The sequence below is a fragment of the Lampris incognitus genome, chromosome 8 (genome assembly GCF_029633865.1).
Source record: "Lampris incognitus isolate fLamInc1 chromosome 8, fLamInc1.hap2, whole genome shotgun sequence".
NCBI lineage: Eukaryota > Metazoa > Chordata > Actinopteri > Lampriformes > Lampridae > Lampris > Lampris incognitus.
In genome coordinates this window covers 18,110,367-18,130,515 of record NC_079218.1, presented here as the reverse complement: position 1 = coordinate 18,130,515, position 20,149 = coordinate 18,110,367, and the positions used below count along the sequence as shown (strand labels likewise).

General features: G+C 44.5%; 1 protein-coding gene across 2 annotated transcripts in view; it reads left to right on the top strand.

Moving 5' to 3' along the window:
* LOC130116925 (voltage-gated potassium channel subunit beta-3) overlaps window positions 1-20,149 on the top strand; it is a 30,662-nt gene that overhangs the window by 7,948 nt on the left and 2,565 nt on the right. Inside the window, exons 2-9 of one of the 2 annotated variants that reach the window (XM_056285029.1) lie at window positions 9,495-9,538; window positions 9,625-9,662; window positions 10,153-10,232; window positions 10,476-10,520; window positions 18,326-18,370; window positions 18,478-18,521; window positions 19,677-19,763; window positions 19,968-20,053. In XM_056285029.1, the coding sequence (XP_056141004.1) occupies window positions 9,495-9,538; window positions 9,625-9,662; window positions 10,153-10,232; window positions 10,476-10,520; window positions 18,326-18,370; window positions 18,478-18,521; window positions 19,677-19,763; window positions 19,968-20,053 (469 nt within the window). The remainder of the gene's footprint in view (window positions 1-9,494; window positions 9,539-9,624; window positions 9,663-10,152; window positions 10,233-10,475; window positions 10,521-18,325; window positions 18,371-18,477; window positions 18,522-19,676; window positions 19,764-19,967; window positions 20,054-20,149) is intronic. The other variant, XM_056285030.1, reaches the window with a different exon arrangement.

The following is a 20,149-nucleotide window of genomic DNA, read 5'->3' as shown; positions in this document are numbered from 1 at the left end:
AGACAAAGTTTGCCCTTGTCTTCCAGCAGCGACAATACAATACATGCAGTAAATGCGTGTTATCGCACAAGGGCATATTGCAGCATAATGACAGTAATCTCAGTATTCCAGCAAATGTTCAGGCTTATTTCTAAAGCACTTTAGTCAAGCAGACCAAGGGACAGGACAGCATGGCATGCCACTTCTGAGCGCCAGGAATGTATTGTGTACTTCCGGGTTACTTGGGTTTTGTATGTCTCTCGCTCGTTACCTTGACATCATTCAGTAAAATCATCTATGCACTTACCGGATCGTGTGTGTGTGGCTTCGTGAGTGTCCTCACCTTATACCGGCGTGGTGGCAGCGTTTAACGAATTTACGCTCTTGGTGAAGATTATCAGCGCGGGAGTCCGGCTAAACACGAACCGGGAAGCTATCGCTAACATGGCTAACGTGCACAGAGCACCGAAGTAGTGGCGCCTAACGAAAATAGAGACCGTGAATTCTTTTGAAAGCTGGCGCCAGAGTCTTCTCTACACACTGTCGCTAGATAACGAGTTTGCTCCTTTTCTTGTTGAGGGTGTGCACTGGGAGAAAAAGTCTAAAGCGTCTGCGTTCACAGGTTTCACCGACGACGGTGTGACGAAGTCCCTGTCGCTCTGAGACGTACCAGACAGGAAAGAGTTAACATGCTGGCGTTAATGCCGGGGCAAATAGCCAATTATTGCCCAGTCGTCTCACGCAACACAATCGTCAGAAATCCCCCGTCTGTAGCTTACATTTGGTAGACTATTCGACTGCACTATGGATTCCAGTCTACAGGTGTTCACTTTATAGACTTTGCGGCAATTACACTGGAGGCAAATGAGAGACCAGAGGACCTGTTTCAGAGGCTTATGCCCTTTGTGGAGGATAAGTTACTTTGCAAAGATTCCGCTATTACTTATTTAGGCGCTCCTGGGACTGAAGATGAGGCGCTCACTCCCACTGTAGAACATGTCATCGTGCTCACCTGGCTCCGCCTCATACGCTCTGACCTACCAAAGCTGGTGAAACAACGTTATGACACGGAGTTACGGTCACGCACATTGGCCTCAATTAAACCTGAGATTTCCCAGGCAATTGATTCCTTGCTGGAACAACTGCGGGCTTCTGATGATGCGAGAGCCATGCGCGCAGCTGTGTCTGTTTTGCCCCGGCCCAAACAGATCCCTGCGGTAAGAACAAAGAGGTCCTGCCCACTGTGCAAGGAGGCGCGGAGACCCGACAACCACTTCTTAAGCAAGTGCCCATTTCTGCCACCTCAGGATAGAGTGTTTATTGCTAAAGCCAGACAGGTGGCTGAGGCACCAGACGACACGAGGAGTGAGCCAGATGACTGTGAGGGTGACGCCATGGCCATACCCAGTCTCATGCGGCGTATGCTTATCCGGCAGTCACCATACCTCGACGTTTTCCATGACCACACCCCCCGTGAGGCGCACCATTGACAGCGGTGCCACAGGCAACATGATGAGAGCCTTATGTGCAACCAGGCTGGGTGTCAAGAGTTACCAGCACACAATCTGCCCATCAAGCCGATGGCTCTTCTCTCCTAAGAGTGGTGGGGGAAACACGTGCACAGTTTAATAGAGATGGACACTGTATTTATTTTGAGGGCCTTGTAGTTGAAAATCTGGATTCTGATATCCTGGCTGCCATTCCCTTCATGGAGAAGAACTATGTCTCTATTCGACCAGTGAAACACCATGCGTCCGGGATGACATGTATCGGTATGGCTCCTGTCAGACATCCATGGACAGGCATGCTGTCCAGAACCACAGTGTGGCCTGGTGAATATATAGAGCTTGGGCTTCCTACTGAGCTCCGTGATGTCGATGGTGAACTGGATGTGGAACCACACGTGGGGACACTACATGGAGTAGACACTGCCCCCTGCTGGCCCGCTCCATCCTTGTTGGCTAGTGTATCAGGGAAGATTAGTGTTCCCAGTCTCACAAATGAACCTCAGTATGTGAGAAAAAATGACCATGTATGCCATGTTTGCATAACCTTTGTCCCCGAGTCCGACAATTCAGAGATGCCCCCCCGCTTAACATTATCTCTCCACCAAGATCTGCACCCTTCTCCAGAGAAATTAGGCTAGACCAAGACAATATTATGCCATCTGACATAAGGAACAAATTTCAGTTACTGCACAAAGACTTTGACGAGGTATTTGACCCCCACTTCAAGGGATACAATGGCGCCATCGGTCCGTTCCATGCAAAAGTGAATATGGGTCCTATTCAACTACCACCGTGCAAGGGTAGAGTTCCCCAGTACTCAAGAGGCCAGTTGTAGGCGCTCCAGGCCTAGTTTGACACACTGGAACAGATAAGCGTCTTTAAGCAGCCTGAGGATGCTGATGTGTGTGTGGAGTATGTCAACCCATGGTTCCTTGTAAAAAACCCAAATGGGGGTTTTCGCCTTATCACTGCCTTTGCAGATGTGGGCTGGTATAGTAAGCCCCTGCCTTCTCTCATGCCAAACGTCGACTCCACCCTGAGGATGATAGCCCAATAGAAGTACATTGTTGCAACTGACCTCACCAAGGCATTCTACCAGATACCATTATCCAAAGACTCAATGAAACACTGCGGGGTGGTAACACCTTTCAAGGATGTTCATGTATATGCTCGATGCGCCATGGGCATGCCTGGCTCAGAGACTGCCCTAGAGGAGCTAACATGCCAGGTCTTCGGTGAACTTCTGGAACAGGGTAAAGTGGCCAAGGTCACAGATGATTTGTACTGTGGGGCAAATACGCTTGAAGTTCTGCTTAGTGTCTGGAAGGGAGTGTTTGTCAGCACTGCGACATTGTGGACTCAACTTACTGGCTGCAAAAATAGTTGTTGCCCCTCAACAAACAAACATCCTGGGCTGGTTGTGGCATGATGGGACCATCCAGGCCAGTCCCCACCGTGTTGCTCAATTAGCTGCATGCTCCCCTCCTAAGAACGTGGCTGGCCTTTGATCATTCATTGGTGCATACAAGGTGTTTGCCCGTGTGATTAAGGGCTGTGCATCCATCCTGGCCCCACTGGATGATGTCATTGCTGGCCGTGAGTCAAAGGATGTGATAATGTGGTCAGATGAACTTCTGTTTGCCTTCAACAATGCACGGAAAGCCCTGGCCACTAACCACTCAGTCACATTGCCTCAACCAGAGGACCAGCTCTGGATCATCATTGATGGCGCAGTCAGGGAGCCTAGTCTAGGAGCCACACTTTATATCACTTGTCAAGATTCAGTGAAAGTTGCAGGCTACTTTAGTGCTAAACTCTGCAAGAACCAATCAATTTGGCTACCATGCGAGGTAGAGGCCCTATCTATTGCTGGTGCACTGAAGCACTTTAGCCCATACATAGTCTAGTCCTCAAAGAAAACTTGTGTGTTAACAGACAGCAAGCCTTGTGTACAAGCCTCTGAAAAGCTATGCAGAGGAGAGTTCTCAGCTAGCCCCTGTGTAACGACCTTTCTGTCTACAGCCAGTAGGTTTCAAGTCTCCATTCAGCATGTGGCTGGTGCAGTGATACTGCCTTCTGATTTTGTCAGTTGCAGTGCTCCCGACTGTGACAATACCACCTGCCAGATCTGCACTTTTGTCCGCACCTCTATGGAGTCTGTTGTACACCAAGTTACGGCTGAGAGCATTCTTCAGGGGTCCCAAAAACTCACCTTTACCAACAGATCAGTGTGGCTGGCCATACAGGCTGAGTGCTCTGACATCCTCTGAAGGACATGTGCTCACCTCCGCTAAGGAACCCACCCCTCAAAGAAGCTAACTGACATACATGATGTTAAACATTACCTGAATGTAGCCACATTATCCAACGATGGTCTTTTGGTGGTGCATCGCCATACCCCCCTTGCTTCCTCAGCTGACTGTATCATAATTCCAAGGTTGGTCCTGGATGGCCTCCTTATGTCCTCTCATAAAAAACTTGATCAGCCTGCAGCTGGCCAGCTGAGGCTGGTTGTGCAACGCTATTTCTATGCTCTGGACATGGGTGCTGCCATCCAGTGTGTCACTGAGGGTTGTCACCAGTGTGCTGCACTTAAGAAAGTCCCTGCCTTTGTGGTGGACCAGTCAACGTGTGATCTGCCAGTCCTCGTCGGTGCATCCTTTGCAGCCGATGTGTTCAAACGTGAGCACCAGCTCATTCTTGTGGTCCGTGAGTGTGTCACCTCTTTCACAGCGTCCACTCTCATTGAAGATGAACGGCACCAGATCCTTCATGGTGCTCTGATTTGCTTGTGTATTGGCTTGCGGCTGCTGGATGGTCCATTTGCTGTGATCTGAACTGACCCAGCTCCTGGATTTGTGGCGTTGGGTGGCAACACGGCCCTTGCCAGGCATAGGCTGACTGTTGAGGTCGGCAACGCTAAGAACATCAACAAAAACTTGTCGCTGAGAAGGCCATTCAGGAGCTCCAAGGTGAAAAACTGCATCTTGAGCCAAACTGCAGAGCTGTCACCCACCTGCTTCTGTCAATTGCCACTGCCCACTTGAACAGCCGCACAGATCCCACGATTTTTCTGCCCATGAGATGCTATTACAGATGGACCAGTTCTCCAACAATTAGTTGCCTATCAATGAGCGGGACATCATTATGCAGCAGCGTGCGCAACGGTTGATCAATCATCTACGTATATAGCATGAAAGCCAAAGCTCCCACTGGTCATGTTGCATCACCTTCCATAGTTCATCCTGGCGACCTTGTATATCTCTATGGCGATCGAAATAAGTCTAGAGCCCGAGACAGATACCTTGTCATCAGTGTTGAAGGGTCATGGTGCAACCTGCAGAAGTTCACAGGTACCCAATTCTGTTGCACTTTGTACAGGGTTAGATTGAGTGACGCTCCTGACGTGGTCTTCTGTGATGACGCAGATGAGGACATGTCTGACACGGATCCTGATATCTCCCCTCCCAAGGAGCCCCGACATTCTCCCGTCATAGCCGAGCCTGCTCCAGCGCCCTTTCTGCCCGCTGGGGTTGTCAATTGTCTTCCTCCAGACGAACCCTCTGCTGGTCCAGTTAGTGATCAGCATGATAAAGAAACCCATGGGACTATTCCACATACTGGTGAGGCTCTTCAGCGTTCCAGCTGCTCCCGAAGGCCTCCCACTGGTTGAAGGACTTTGTTGCTTTATAGCTTTCTTGTTTATTCCTCCACACCACTGTCGGACATTCCCATAATTCCTTCAGGGTCTGTGTGTTCTGCCTTTGGAGCCTGTTTCAGGTTTTGTTACTGTTCTATTCTATAGTGCCTTACTGTGCCCTTTGTAATGTTTGTGCCCTAAGTGGTATTTTTCTACACTGTTTTTTAGTTGCCTTATGGCTGTTATGGGTGGGTTTGGTTGTACTGGAAAAGAGGGTGGCACTAGGAATGTATTGTGCACTTCCGGGTTACTTGGGATGTGTACGTCTCTCGCTTGTTATCTTGACGTCATACAGTGAAATCATCTATGCACCTACCGGATCGTGTCTGTGGCTTTATGAGTGTCCTCACCTTATACTGGCGGAGAGACTCAAGATTTATGGGAAAACAGAGTAGGGAAATGGCAGATCATTCTCAATTTTATTTATATCTTTTACTGGCTGATTTTAATGTTGAGTTTGAAAAACAATTTACCAACATGACAAGATAGATGTAGGTCAACTTGATCCCTTCTTCGGAGGTCCATTGTAGTTTCAGAGAATAGATGCATTGTATAGTCATTTCTTGCATTGGCCCTCCTTTAGCATACAGTGTTGCTATATTCTCAACCCAAATCCACAGGATAGCACCTGCATTCAATTTTGCCATACACTATTCCAAATCCAGACCCCCTTCAAAACATGCACATTCGGTGATCCTCCAACAAAATCCCTTAAACACATGCACTATATAGAGAATAAGCGGTAGTGCACATGTTCTCATGTCAAGTTTGCTTTTTATCCATCCCAATTTTTGAATATATATATATATATATATATATATATATATATATATATATATATATATATATATATATATCTGTCTTGGGAGGCATCATAAGATTATTACTGATCTTCTCACACTACCTCAGACTATGCCACTTTATTTCATTTAAGTAATTTCGGCTAATTGGAAGGTCACAACCACTGATGAATGACAGTGGTTGTGCAAGCGTGTATGTGTGTGTACATGTGCGTATGTGTCTGTGTGATGCAAGCTTTGTTATAGATAGATAGATAGATAGATAGATAGATAGATAGATAGATAGATAGATAGATAGATAGATATTTCGATAGTTATTTGTGCACTTTCAAAATTTTGAGCTTTTTTTGTACAAAAAAAGAAATCAGTCATAAAAACTCATCTGCTCATAGTATCTAATCCCCTTCTCAGGTGATATCCCCGGTGAAATAAACTGTTGGCATCAGCGCAGGTTAAAATGCTGACTAAACCGTGACTGTGCATCTGTGTGCCATTTTCTTTCCTCTGTTAATGCTGTGTAGAACAGCCAAGTCCACATAATCACCTAGCTTGGGCTCGACGATTTATGGCGAGAGAGTGGGAAAAAAAATAGGTAAGAAATCACAGAAAGCCCACATACTTCTACAGGGTAGAGAAAAGCATCTGTGTTTCCGTGTGTGCCCTGCTCATGTGCGCATTCATGCGCGCATTCATGCATGACTGTATGCAGATCTGTGTCTATTTGCGAGTATAATTCCCATCAAGCGTGAACATTTACGTTAAGAGCACCGACTAGCATAACAACATGTGTGCTTGCTATGTCCGCCAAATCCATGTCAGCTGAAATATAGGCCACACATGAATGTGTGTACGTGTTCAATGGTAAGCGTGCTTATGTGTGTGCGATGAGGGAAGAGGAGAGAAGGGAGCGAGCATGACTCCCTCCAGACCTTCTCCAGACTCGCTGATAGTAATTTAGCAGACTGCAGCACTGCAGAGGATGGTGGAGCTGAGGAAAGGAGGAGGAAGGGGGGTGCAGTTGTCACGCATTGAATTAGTGACATTCCCATTTGCCAAGACTCAAAAAATGGCTGTTTTATGTGGCACACCAATCACGGTTTCCATGTACTGGTGCATTTCAGTTCACTATCCATTGCTGTCAGCACGGACTCAGTCTCAAATAGAAATTGAGCTTCTTATGTAAACTCAAATCTGTGCAAAACACGTATGATTCAATTATATATGCCACAGCCAGCCTTTAGCTTCCTTTGAGTAAGTATGTAAAAATAGAATGTCTGCTAATGTACTTTGGTTGTATTCGTAGCAGCAGGAGGAGTGTGAATTCTGACTCATTTTGATGCTGTTGGCGTTTCCTCACAACTTACCTTCTCTCCCACCACCACCACCACCTGAACAAGTAAAGGCATCGGGAGGGTGGACTGTCTATTCGCTTTTACATAAGATGTTGCCTGCAGGCTTTGCGTAAGACTTGCTGCTTGCAGGATAAAGTTCCCCACGGAGTGTCTTTAACGTGTTAGAATCCTTGCCACGTGTATTCCTGCGAGCACACGTTAGCAACACGAAGCTAAAATTGACACGGTGTGACAGCTATTTCAGAGGCTGGACTGTCTGAATACCAAACAAGCATGGTTTGAACAACAGCCGCGCACGCACACACACACATACTGAAGGCAGCCATTTCCTGTGGGGCAGAGAAATGTTCTATGTGGATACTTCACGCATGGACCTCACCCTGACCAGTTTTCTTTTTATTTATTTATTTATTTCAACGCAACAGTCCTGTGCTGATTCATCCAACTCTCACTCATCGCTTAAAGGACAGAGATATCATCTGCTCCCAGTAGCTATCCGGCAGATGATGTTTGCTCTGTTAACTGACCCCTTGATTTGAATATTAACCCTAGCCATTGTTTTTTCTGCCTGCATTGAAAACTGTATCATACATGTTCTCAGTGCCCCTCTGCTGTATAAGTAAAGACATGCTAATTGGGAAAAACTTAAATATAACCTCTCCCTCGTCCCCCATGTCTTGCATCTGCATTGTGTTGATGCATGAAGAAAAAGCAACACGGCGTGTCACATAGTTGCAGGTAAAGGACTATACTGTAACGTGCATGGATAAGTAGACACGTTGGCCCTTGGCTAAAGGGTCGGACTCTTTAGTCGACTGGTTAACGTTGTCGCTTGCGGAGTGGGAGACACGGGTTCGCGTCCCGGGCTGTGGCGACGGTTCCCGGACTGCCCCCCGAATTCGCTACAATACGAAACAACTGAGAATATGAACTTGAAATGTCTTTACGAGATACTGAAATCTACTAAGAAGACCCAGTGTTCAGAGCCAAATGTTTCTCAACAACACACTTGGCCGCCCTTTATTGACGAATGGTGCTGGTCGGAACGCTGTACGTGGGCTCATCTCACGGCTGCAAACTGACAGGAAAACCTGCGCGTGTAGCGTTTTTGGGTCTACTACCTGTGTATTATTTTGGCAGCACATCAGGTAAATGACACATACAGCATGCCCACACCAAGAGCACAAATGCTCACTAAGACCCTCCACATAACACATGAGCACACACACAATGGAACAAAAAAAAAAGCTCACATACGCAAGAATCTAAAAATAGTCTCGGTCAGACAACAAAAATAGAACAGAGCAAAATAAACGCCGCGCTCGTCCGCCTGTGTCTAAACGCTCTGACAGTCTGTCTCTTCCCATTTGGCTATTCGTGGCGGACACAGGGAGGCAGACAGGCAGAGAGGGGCGGGGCAAGGCGCTGGGAGATGAAACGGCGGCGAGGAGCCACGAGTACCGCTGCAGTTTTGCCCCCTCTCCAGCTGGCTCGCGCTGCCTAATTAGAATGGAGGAGAGCGCGCACATGGAGGAGAGAGACGAGCATGAAGCCCGGATCATTTTCAGCCGTCCGCGCTCCTGCCAACGAATCAGAGTCCGTTGCATTCTTTTATCTCGCCCTTCAAAACTCACCAGCCCTGATAACCAATCAAACGTGGCGTGTTTCAGCGCAGGACGTCGCTGTGCCCTGTGTGGACCGTTTATAGATCAGCTCCCTGTGTTTGCCTGCGCAGTAGTAGCACATCAGCCACACTCATAGCACCTCGCGGTTAATACGGGGACTCAGCGTGTCACCGTGACCTGTTGAACTACCAGAGATTGAAATACCAGAGGTCAAAGGTCAGATATTCAACAGAGAACGTTACCGCAAGTCAGAGACTCGCTCAGCAGGACTGAAAAAAAACCCATAAAGACAGCCTGGGCTTCGTTCCATATCTTTCTTCTCCCCATGCATCATTTAAAGGCATCGATGTGCAATAAAGATATAATTTTGTGCCTATTCTTCACCAAGGGTTGATGATGAAAAAATGTTTATGAATTCGATATTTGTATTTATATTTTTGATTTTTCGTTTTTTATTTCTTTTCTTTTTTTTAATTAATAGTTTCTTGGACTTTTTTCTCTTCCCCCAAACATCCAATCTTTTCCTACAGGAACCTTGGGAAGTCAGGCCTTCGAGTTTCCTGTTTAGGATTAGGTGAGTTGGTTCAAAGACTAAATGTAATTCATCTCTTTTTAAATCCGATGGCGCTAAATAGCATTTCCATCTCTGTCTTTGTGAAGGTACCTGGGTGACATTTGGATCACAGATCTCCGATGAGGTGAGAGAGCCGATGTTATTCTATTCCCATGAACAATGCCTCCGGGTTTCCTCCACCCTGCATAGACATTGCTCTCGTGGAACTTGATCGGTGTTATAAAATGTTATGACTCCCCTGCAAATCTGACTCCTCTTTAGTGTGAGGCTAGGTTAGGCTAACCCTACCCCCCCAACCCCCTAACCCTAATCCCCCAACCCTAACCCCCTAACCGTAACCCGTTCACACCAAGGGGAGTCAGATTCTGAGGGGAGTTATAAAATTCTGTAACACCAGGGAAAAGCTCTTAGCACTTTGGCAACACTGATTTTAGTTCCATAGCGTAAAATAACGCAAGTCTTTAGCATTCACACTTACTTGCTATCCTACTAGAAACCACTTTCGAGAGGGGAAAAATGATTTTGCAAACATTGTACCCTTCTTGGTGGGTCACTCTGCATGACTGGAGTAGCCATAGCCTCCATCCTTCAGTCCTTATTTCTGTTTCCCCCAGATGGCTGAGAACCTAATGACCATCGCATATGAGAATGGAGTGAACCTGTTTGACACAGCAGAAGTGTATGCCTCTGGCAGGTCAGTCTCATTTCCATTCCTCTCCTTGGTGAAATGGGTTATTCTGCTTTTCCTTCCTTCACGAGTTTCCTGATGAAACATTTTATAACCCATCTACAAATATTAAGCATCAGAAGGTCAAAGTTTCATCAACACATTTGTGTTTGTAAATTCTCTGTGTACTTTGTTAATGGAGTGCAACAGAGTGACATCCACATTACCCAATGTTTATCACAACCCAAGTTGTCCTTACCCCCACCGCAGAGCTGAAATCACCCTTGGGAACATCATCAAGAAAAAAGGATGGAGGTAAATATTACTCATTTTACTGACCTGACTCACATGTACGTGAATATCCAACTCTTATTAAATCATGAATGTTTTCTTGCAGGCTTACCAAACCCCTTTCCCTTTCTATGAAGGATTTTATAAGTTGTTATTTAAACTGGAAAAATTACAAAATTACACCGTGAGAAAAAAAATAATCATTTTAAAATGAATACCAAGTTTTAGCTTCACAAAGATAATAATAAGCAAATTGGAGCCATCCAAATAGAAATACCCAAAACTTGAGTCTATATTGTTGATCTAATACCCCATTTAGGATATTTACCTTTCTATAATAACAATTAATGTAATGAAAAATATATAATCAAACAAAATGAAAGTTTCAAATTCAGTATATATATTCAATCCCAACAAGCTATTGTTATGACAATATCTGAACGTACAGTATAAATTAACTAATGTGTAAACAATTTGTGTTTGAAATAAATGCAGAAAAAACAACTTTTAATTAAATTGATGTAGCCCGTGGAATTAGATACCACACAGGACACAATTACTTCCGGGGTTCTTGTAGCTTTAATTTTATTGTTTGAACCTTCGAATGCAGATCGTTTTACTGAGTGCATACATTCCTGTGTCTTTCGAGCAAACAGCTCATAAATGTTCACAGATGTGGCAAGTTTAACAGAAAAGATTTTAAAAAGGGAAATAATAAATACAAAATACGGTGCAAAATACGGCAGTGGACTATGTACGTTAAACAGGGTTTAACAAAGACATGTGGAACTTCCTGAAGATCGCGCAACTTCTCACTCTGTCAGTTACCTTGTCATGCCTGCAATGGCGAACAGCGGTCGACGGCTCGCGCCCAAAATCACCGAACATCAACTCCAGTAGCGTCCTTACTTACTACGGAGTCAGAGCACTGTCACCGCAATCTTCAGGCGCTCCACACAAGAAAAAAAAAAAATACCCAAGATGCACTTGGATAACTTGCACGGAGTTACAATAAAAGTCCGCCACTGCCACTTACTGGTCAAAACATGCAATGACAACCAAAACTATAAAAATACACTCACAATCTGCCTCACAATTTAAATACATCAAATGACATTTTACATGGCTTGACAGTGTAACAATTACATATATTAACAGTTAAACTATACTAAATTTAAGTGGAAAATCTTTTAACATATTTAACAGATTTACCACCCGGCTACATACTCCCCTGCAAATATAGTCAACGTCCTCGGTGACTACGAAACATGAACTGACTCAAATACTCCCTGCAAGGCCTTTTCAAAGAGAGCAGCACCCAGGCTTGTCAAAACCTTAGAGACCATGTCTGTGCTGACTGAGACTGCATTACAGGCTGACTTTGGCAGATGAAATGGGTTTGAATGAGATCCAGCCATTTCCCGCTTGCTTTTCCTAATGGCAGGTGCATAGGTTCTACGTCCTGCTCCACCAGCATCCTCTGTTAGTGCGGGCCTGTCCCTGTTTTCAATAATGGGCAAGTCACTGTCGCTAACGTTTGGATGCACATCATTAACACATTCTGTTTCTGTGCCACAATTTCTCATATCTGAATAACCTTCCTCAGGTCCTTCACCGTCACTCTCATCTGTGGGTGCTGTCACAGGTAAACTAACACTTTCTGCTGCAAGAGGCAGGTTAGGTACTTGCACAAGCCGGCGAGGGATGACTTCCTCAACAATAACAAAATCAGCCTCAGGTGACTCAGGCTCATCCTCAGCTACAGGCTGTGTAGTGGTCTGTAACCTAGTTCTAGTTCTTGGTTTGGGAACTGGTTTCGCACAAGGTCGCAACTCTGACCTATGAACTCTTTTAATGGGACCTCCCTCAAAAGGTTCAACAGTGTGTGTGGTACCCTGGATGTCAACTACCTTGTAGACTGTTGAGGTCCATGTGTCCTGAATCTTATGTCTACCTGGGGGTCTGTGACGTAGGAAAACCAACTGACCAATGTCCACAGGAGGACAATACACCTTCTCATTTTGCAGTGAGATCCTCTCAGCTGCCTTCTGCTCTGAGTACTCTCTGGCTCTCTCATGTGCCTGTCGGAGTCTCTCCTGATGAACAGACAACCAATCCTGTTTCCTGTCTGACACACACTCACGCCCTAATAAAGCATCTACTGGGAGATGTGGCTGTACCCCGAAAAGCAAATAATAAGGCGAGTACCCTGTGGTGGAATGAGGAGTGACATTATAGGCATATACTACTTCAGACAGATGCTCTGGCCAACGCTTTTTTTTTCTCTGGTGGGAGTGTCCTTAACAAGTCATGGAGTGTGCGATTGTATCTTTCACACTGACCGTTTCCCTGTGGCCTGTAGGGAGTTGTCCGTGTCTTTTTAACCCCATAGAGTTTGCACAGCTCTGCTATAATTTCACTCTCGAAATTTCGACCTTGGTCTGAGTGCAGTCTCTCTGGGACCCCATATTTCATGAACCACTCCCTGAGCAAAACTTTAGCTGTAGTGTCAGCCTTCTGGTCTTTGGTAGCATACGCTTGTGTGAACTTTGTAAACACATCGGTCACAACAAGGACATTTTCACGGCCATCTGAAGCTGCCTCCAACACAGTAAAATCAACAGCCACCACTTCTAGAGGTCGGGAGGCCAGGAATGCCTGAACTGGAGCATGGATTTTTGGCTGAAGCATCTTGGTCAAAATGCACCGCTCGCAGTTTTTAACCCAGCTTTCCACATCCTCGCATAGCCCTACCCAAAAACACCTCCCTCTTAGCAAGTTTATCGTGCGCTCTATGCCCTGATGTCCCATGTTGTTATGTACATTTTCTAGAACTTGGTCCCTCAAACAACTAGGCACGAGTAACTGCCACACTTCTCCATGACGTGGGTCTGTGATAACCCTGTACAACAACCCTTCTCGTTGTTGTATGCATCTCCATTGTTTCAACAATCTTTTCACTTGACTAGACAGGGCTGCTCTCTCTCTGGGACATGGCCTCCTCCCCCGATCCCAAAATGCCCTAAACTCTTTTAGGGTGGGGTCACCGGCCTGAAAACCTACCAGCTCCTCTCTGGTATAACCTGGCAGTGTGGGGGTGTTGCCCTGTTTAGTACCTGTCTCACCAGACCTCGACTCCCCAGCACGGATCTGTCTCACTTTGTAACACTCCAGACCTCTAGAGACAAGACCAGGATCCAGAACTGTTCCTCGCTCAATCAGGTTACACACAGTGATACAGTCGTCAAAATCCGAGTCAGGGTCTGTTTCAGGCTCCCCTGCAAACTCCTGCCTAGAGAGAGCATCTGCGGCGGCATTACTGCAACCAGGACGGTACTTAACCTCGAAATCAAAAACAGACAGTTGCGCTACCCACCTCTGCTCTATAGCACCTAACTTGGCTGTCTTGAGGTGGCAGAGGGGATTGTTATCAGTCAGGACAACAAACTTTGAACCAAGCAAGTAACCCCTGAATTTTTCAGCAACTGCCCATTTTAAGGCAAGCAACTCCAACTTCATGCTACTATAATTTCGGTCATTCTTCTCAGCCTGGCGTAGTCTGCGGCTAGCATATGCTAGGACACGTCTGGTGTCACCTTGCTGCTGACACAATACAGCGCCTAATCCATGCTGACTAGCATCTGTCTCAACTACAAATGGTTGTGTGAAATCGGCAAAACCCAAAATGGGAGCAGAGGTAAGTTTTTCCTTTAACTGCTCAAAGGAAGAGTCACACTCTGGTGTCCACATATTACAAAACTGGTGACCTACTTTCCCTGTTTTTTTCACACCTGAACATTTGTTGACTAGGTCATGCAGTGGCCCGGCAATCTGTGAGAAGCCTCGAATGAATCTCCTGTAGTAACTACAGAAACCCAAGAACGACTGCAGCTCTTTGGCAGTGGTTGGGACCTTCCAGTTCTTAACAGCAGAGACCTTGGAGGGGTCAGTTCCTATACCTTCTGCTGACACCTGATGACCCAAAAACTTTACTGACTGTTGTAGAAAAGCACACTTCTGCAACTTCACCTTAAGGCCCGTCTCTGCCAGTCTCTTAAACACAGTCTCAAGTCTCTCCAAATGCTGCTCAAATGTCTCTGAAAAAACCAAGATGTCATCTAGGTAGACCAGGAGTATCTGAAAAATGAGATCATTCATAGTAACTTGCATAAGTCTCTGAAATGTAGCTGGACCGTTACAAACACCAAAAGGCATTCTCACGTACTCATACAGACCAAACGGTGTAGTAAATGCAGTCTTAGTCCGATTTCTCTCATGCATAGCTACCTGGTGGTATCCGCTCGCCAGATCTATGGTCGAAAAGAACTTTGCCCCTCTCAGCGCATCAAAACTCTCATCAATTCTCGGGAGCGGGAATGCATCACGTCTTGTCTTTGAGTTGAGTTTCCTGTAATCAACACATAGCCTCAGACTACCATCTGCCTTTCTCACTAGTACTATGGGCGAAGCATAAGCACTAGAGCTTTCTTGAATGACCCCTTTTTTAAGCAGCTTGCCAATATGTTCCCTGATTTCACTGTACTGTGTGGGTGGGATTCGTCTGTATGGCTGTGTTACAGGTATGTCATCTGTCAGATGGATCTCATGTTGTACTTTGTCAGTGTGGCCTAGATCTTCATCTTCTGTTGCAAACACAAAAGAGTACTTCTCCAGTAACAAAGTCAGCTGTGCTTGCTGTTCTGGGCTACCACAAAAATTGAGCTTGCCGAGAATTTCCTGCACATCTGGTGGTGTTTCGGGGTGTTCACTGATACTCACTTGTTCAGTATCTGCTGAGATTCTCTGGAACTGTACCTCACAAAGCTCATCACTTTTCACACAGTCTACCTGAGTCAAAACCCCTAGCCTAGTCCGTGGCCCTAGCCAGATATCTTCATCAGACATGTTCATGACTCGGACTGGAAAAATGTGATTGCCCGATGAAACCAAAGTAGGCACAACAACCAAACCTCCAGGAACGGGGACACCCACAGACTCCAGCAACAAAAAAGAACCATCCTCACTCACGGTCCTGAGTCCCCTAGCCATAACTGTAGCAGCAGATGAAGCAGGTATATGGACTACATCCTTACCAGCTACCCTAGCGAAAGAGAGTCTGTCTGTTACATGTACTGCATGAAGATGATTAAAAGCCTCTCTCCAGTTTGAGTCAAACCTCTCCTGCAGTGTGGTGTCAAACTCAGTGTGCACTAGCTCTCTGCATTTTTTGACAATGTTCATCCCTATTAGACCTGGAACAGAGGAAGAGTGTTCAGAATCTTTAACTATCAGAAAACCCCACTCCTGGTACCAAAATTATGTAGCCCGTGGAATTAGATACCACACAGGACACAATTACTTCCGGGGTTCTTGTAGCTTTAATTTTATTGTTTGAACCTTCGAATGCAGATCGTTTTACTGAGTGCATACATTCCTGTGTCTTTCGAGCAAACAGCTCATAAATGTTCACAGATGTGGCAAGTTTAACAGAAAAGATTTTAAAAAGGGAAATAATAAATACAAAATACTGTGCAAAATACGGCAGTGGACTATGTACGTTAAACAGGGTTTAACAAAGACATGTGGAACTTCCTGAAGATCGCGCAACTTCTCACTCTGTCAGTTACCTTGTCATGCCTGCGATGGCGAACAGCGGTCGACGGCTCGCGCCCAAAATCACCGAACATCAACTCCAGTAGCGTCCTTACTTACTACGGAGTCAGAGCACTGTCACCGCAATCTTCAGGCGCTCCACACAAGAAAAAAAAAAAAATACCCAAGATGCACTTGGATAACTTGCACGGAGTTACAATAAAAGTCCGCCACTGCCACTTACTGGTCAAAACATGCAATGACAACCAAAACTATAAAAATACACTCACAATCTGCCTCACAATTTAAATACATCAAATGACATTTTACATGGCTTGACAGTGTAACAATTACATATATTAACAGTTAAACTATACTAAATTTAAGTGGAAAATCTTTTAACATATTTAACAGATTTACCACCCGGCTACATTGAAAACAGTTGAAACAAGCAGAGAGCAAACCTAAATGGGTAAGTGGACTAAACAGCCTAGTTTCATACACATTCACTTCCCATTTTCTTGGTTATCTGCTGGGAAATGTATCTCAGGGAGAAAAAAGCCTTCTGGAGACAACCTAATGGCTATCGGTAGCTAGGAGAAAACAAGTAAATAAAAACTTAAATGTATTTCTCACCGCCAGCCTGGGTCTCCGGTCTTGGTCAACCGTGCGGCCATATTGCTCGTTGCCTAGTTCAACTGAAGCAAATACTCTGTAAATACAAACAATGTGGCCTGTTTGTGGTTTGTAACGTTAACATTTTCCACTCATTTACTCGCGAATTTAAAGCCAAAATCAAGGAAATCGTTGGTTTTGTTTAGCTTGACTGCCACCTTGTGGTTGTACGAGTAATCGCATTGGAGTCAGACCACTCCAAATCCCAGAGATTGATTTGAAGCGTGATCAGTCACCACCGGCACTTATGTTTCAGCATCTTCCCGGCTGCTGAGGGGGGTGGGGGGCATGGTTGAACATGACTTTGGGGCTATAGAATTGTATTGTATTGTATTGTATTGTATCTCAGTAAATTTAAGTCACAACAACTTCGCCTCTTCTGCAAACTCGCCGTTACCCGCCCAATTCTTTGCACTTGGTTGCTACGTTGGAGACGCAAAACCTTACGCAGTGTATCGGTACACACATACTTCACAAAACCATTAAAGGTTCACTAAGCGATTTCACCATGGCTTGCCCCCCCCCCCGCAAAGGTTCTTCTTCTCCTTCTAAAACGGCCGACATGACACCGGTCTTGCGCTCTGCCGACACCTATTGGCGTAGATGCAGCTCAGCCGCTCTTCTAGATGCCACGATGCATCTCATAAACTTTCTCTTCCACTCAGTATTTGACCCGCCAAAGTAACGACTCACAAGAAAATGCATGTGGTTAGAACACATGCATTTCTTCTTTTCTTTCCCCCCTCCCTTTTCAGGCCTAATTGTTTCAGACACCCCGTGGTGTCAGCAACTATGCTTAACTCGCTAGCCACCGTGCATAACTGTAGTCCACTGACTTCCGGTTTCTACTGCAGTGGTCATACCAGTTTCCGTCCGTCCGCCCGCTCATCCTCATAATTGTGGACGTAATTTGATATGTACAACTTGAAACTTTTCACCCGTTTGCTGGTAGGTGCAGGTGAAAGTTTGTCGACAATTCTGTGCATGTGGTTGACATTTATCCATGGTAAATCTTTCAGGCATCGCGAAAAATATACCATTGTCAATAGCACACGCCAACAAACAGGAAACTAGCATGACCGCTGCAGTACAAACCGAAAGTCAGTAGCTTTGTGGTGCGGAAGTCCTTCAAGTCACATGGTCTGAACATGACAGTGAACACGGGGGGCCACAATGTGTTGGAAAAAAATAGCTTACTCTAGCTTATTCAGAACCTACAAAACATTTTCAGTCCTGATCTACTGTAAGGGTACATTATTTAAAACATTAATTTTAGTTAGTTGCATGAAATTTTGTATTCATTCTTTGTATATGTACATTTGTCTTTTTTTTTTGCCTACCAAATCTCTTGGTGCTCCTTTAAAATGAGCAACTACAAAAGCATTCATGATTTTAGGGTATTCCCAGATCAGATATTGTCTTAAATATGACAGTATTATAAAGTATGACAAAGGACACTGGTTTCCATGTAAATCTTCAGGATTGTATCTTTAATGAAGATAACAATGCACCGGACTCCAAACCTGTGTTCCTTGACCTTTCTTTTTTCGTATCCTTACCAGGCGTTCAAGTTATGTCATCACTACTAAGATTTATTGGGGAGGCCAGTAAGTATACTAATAGAAGACCATAAGCCCATTTTACTCCATTCAAATGCAGTTTCTATTGTTTAATTAGGTGGATGAAATGAAATTCCATTTTTATCGCCCCACAGAGCAGAGACAGAGAGGGGCCTATCCAGGAAACACATCATTGAAGGTAGCGTAAAACACACCTGTAGCTAATTGTTAAATTCATAAATTGCCAACAAGCTTAACATCTTTGATAAGACAATGGCAGTATCACACGATTTTTTAAGAGAAGCCTTTGACTAGTTGTGTTTCACAGCCTGCTGTTGCTCTTCTTGGAGCTTGGCATGCACTTGTAAATTATATTTTCCTTTGGATTCACTGTATGAAATTATTGCAGACTAGCACTGAACTGAATCCAAGCATTTGTTAATCAATGGTAGGGTAAAGGAAAAATGCAGTGTGAATTGGCTTTCGCTAATGTGGTTAGTGGAAAAATTATAATGCACAACCATGACTTTCCTAAAATATTTTGGATCACCACATTATTAAATCCTTGACGAGGGGAAGTTATTTGGTTCAGAGTGCATTGCAAAGTTACACCCTGTAAATTTTTGCAATTAATGCTGGCGGCGCGGCAGAAATCATTAAAATTAAGTAACTCAGCAAGTCATTTATAGCAAACATTTGCACAGGGCAAGCAAAAATGATATCATCTGTGTTTTCTTAATCACTTTTTTTGCAGAATATGTTACCACTGTTTGAAAAACGGTATTTCCTGCTTTATAGAAACAATGTATAAATAACAATACTAGTGATTACACACTTGTTTCACACAACCAAATGTGCTTCAAAATACAATTAAATGTAGGGTTCCCAGACTGAATTGTTCTTTTTCCTAATTTAGAGGATTCATTTAACACTCGCAGTAGCAATTCCTACTTAGTGCAAATCTGAAAATCACAAACTGACTTTGGCAACCGATTGTTGATACTTTAAGATCAGGTTTGCACTTAGCAATCTGCAAGTTTTGTTCTCTTTTGATGAGTTTTTACTCCTCATCACGTACTATGTACTTGAGAAGTCTTCATAGATTATAACAATCAACATGCTGCTTGGGTACCCCCCTCCCCCCCATTCATTTGCAATACCCTGCAATTATGCAGTTATTATTGATTTAACAATAATTACTTGGCAAATTATTAAATTATTTTTGCAGTATTCCAGTTTATTATGTATTGTATATATTAATAATGATGGTATGATAACAGGAGAGAAGAAATGATGATTGTGGCTGCTTATTGACCATTAATGATGAATAACCATTGCTAACTGACGCTAATAGGTTTGAGAGGATCCTTGTCAAGACTCCAGCTTGATTATGTGGACATCGTTTTTGCCAACAGAAATGATGTTAACAGTCCTATGGAAGGTCAGTCATAACTTTGTGAAATTATTATTCTCGTTCACTCAGAATTGGTATGCTAAAGCACTGTCACATAGTCTGCATTAAATGTTTACATGGGTAGTGCTTATGTACCTGTGTGTAGTTTATGTGCCGGAGGTAACTGCATATGGTTGCCCATAACACTAGAATTTGATTTATATAGATAAGATTTTTTATTTTGTTTTGTAGAGATTGTGCGGGCCATGACGTTTGTAATTAACCAGGGTATGGCCATGTACTGGGGAACCTCACGCTGGAGTGCCATGGAAATTATGGTGAAACTCACATTTATAACACCTTAGCTTCGATAAACTCAACACTGTCTCTTTATGTCTCTTTATGGCCTGACTCGACAAATGACCGCTGCCTTT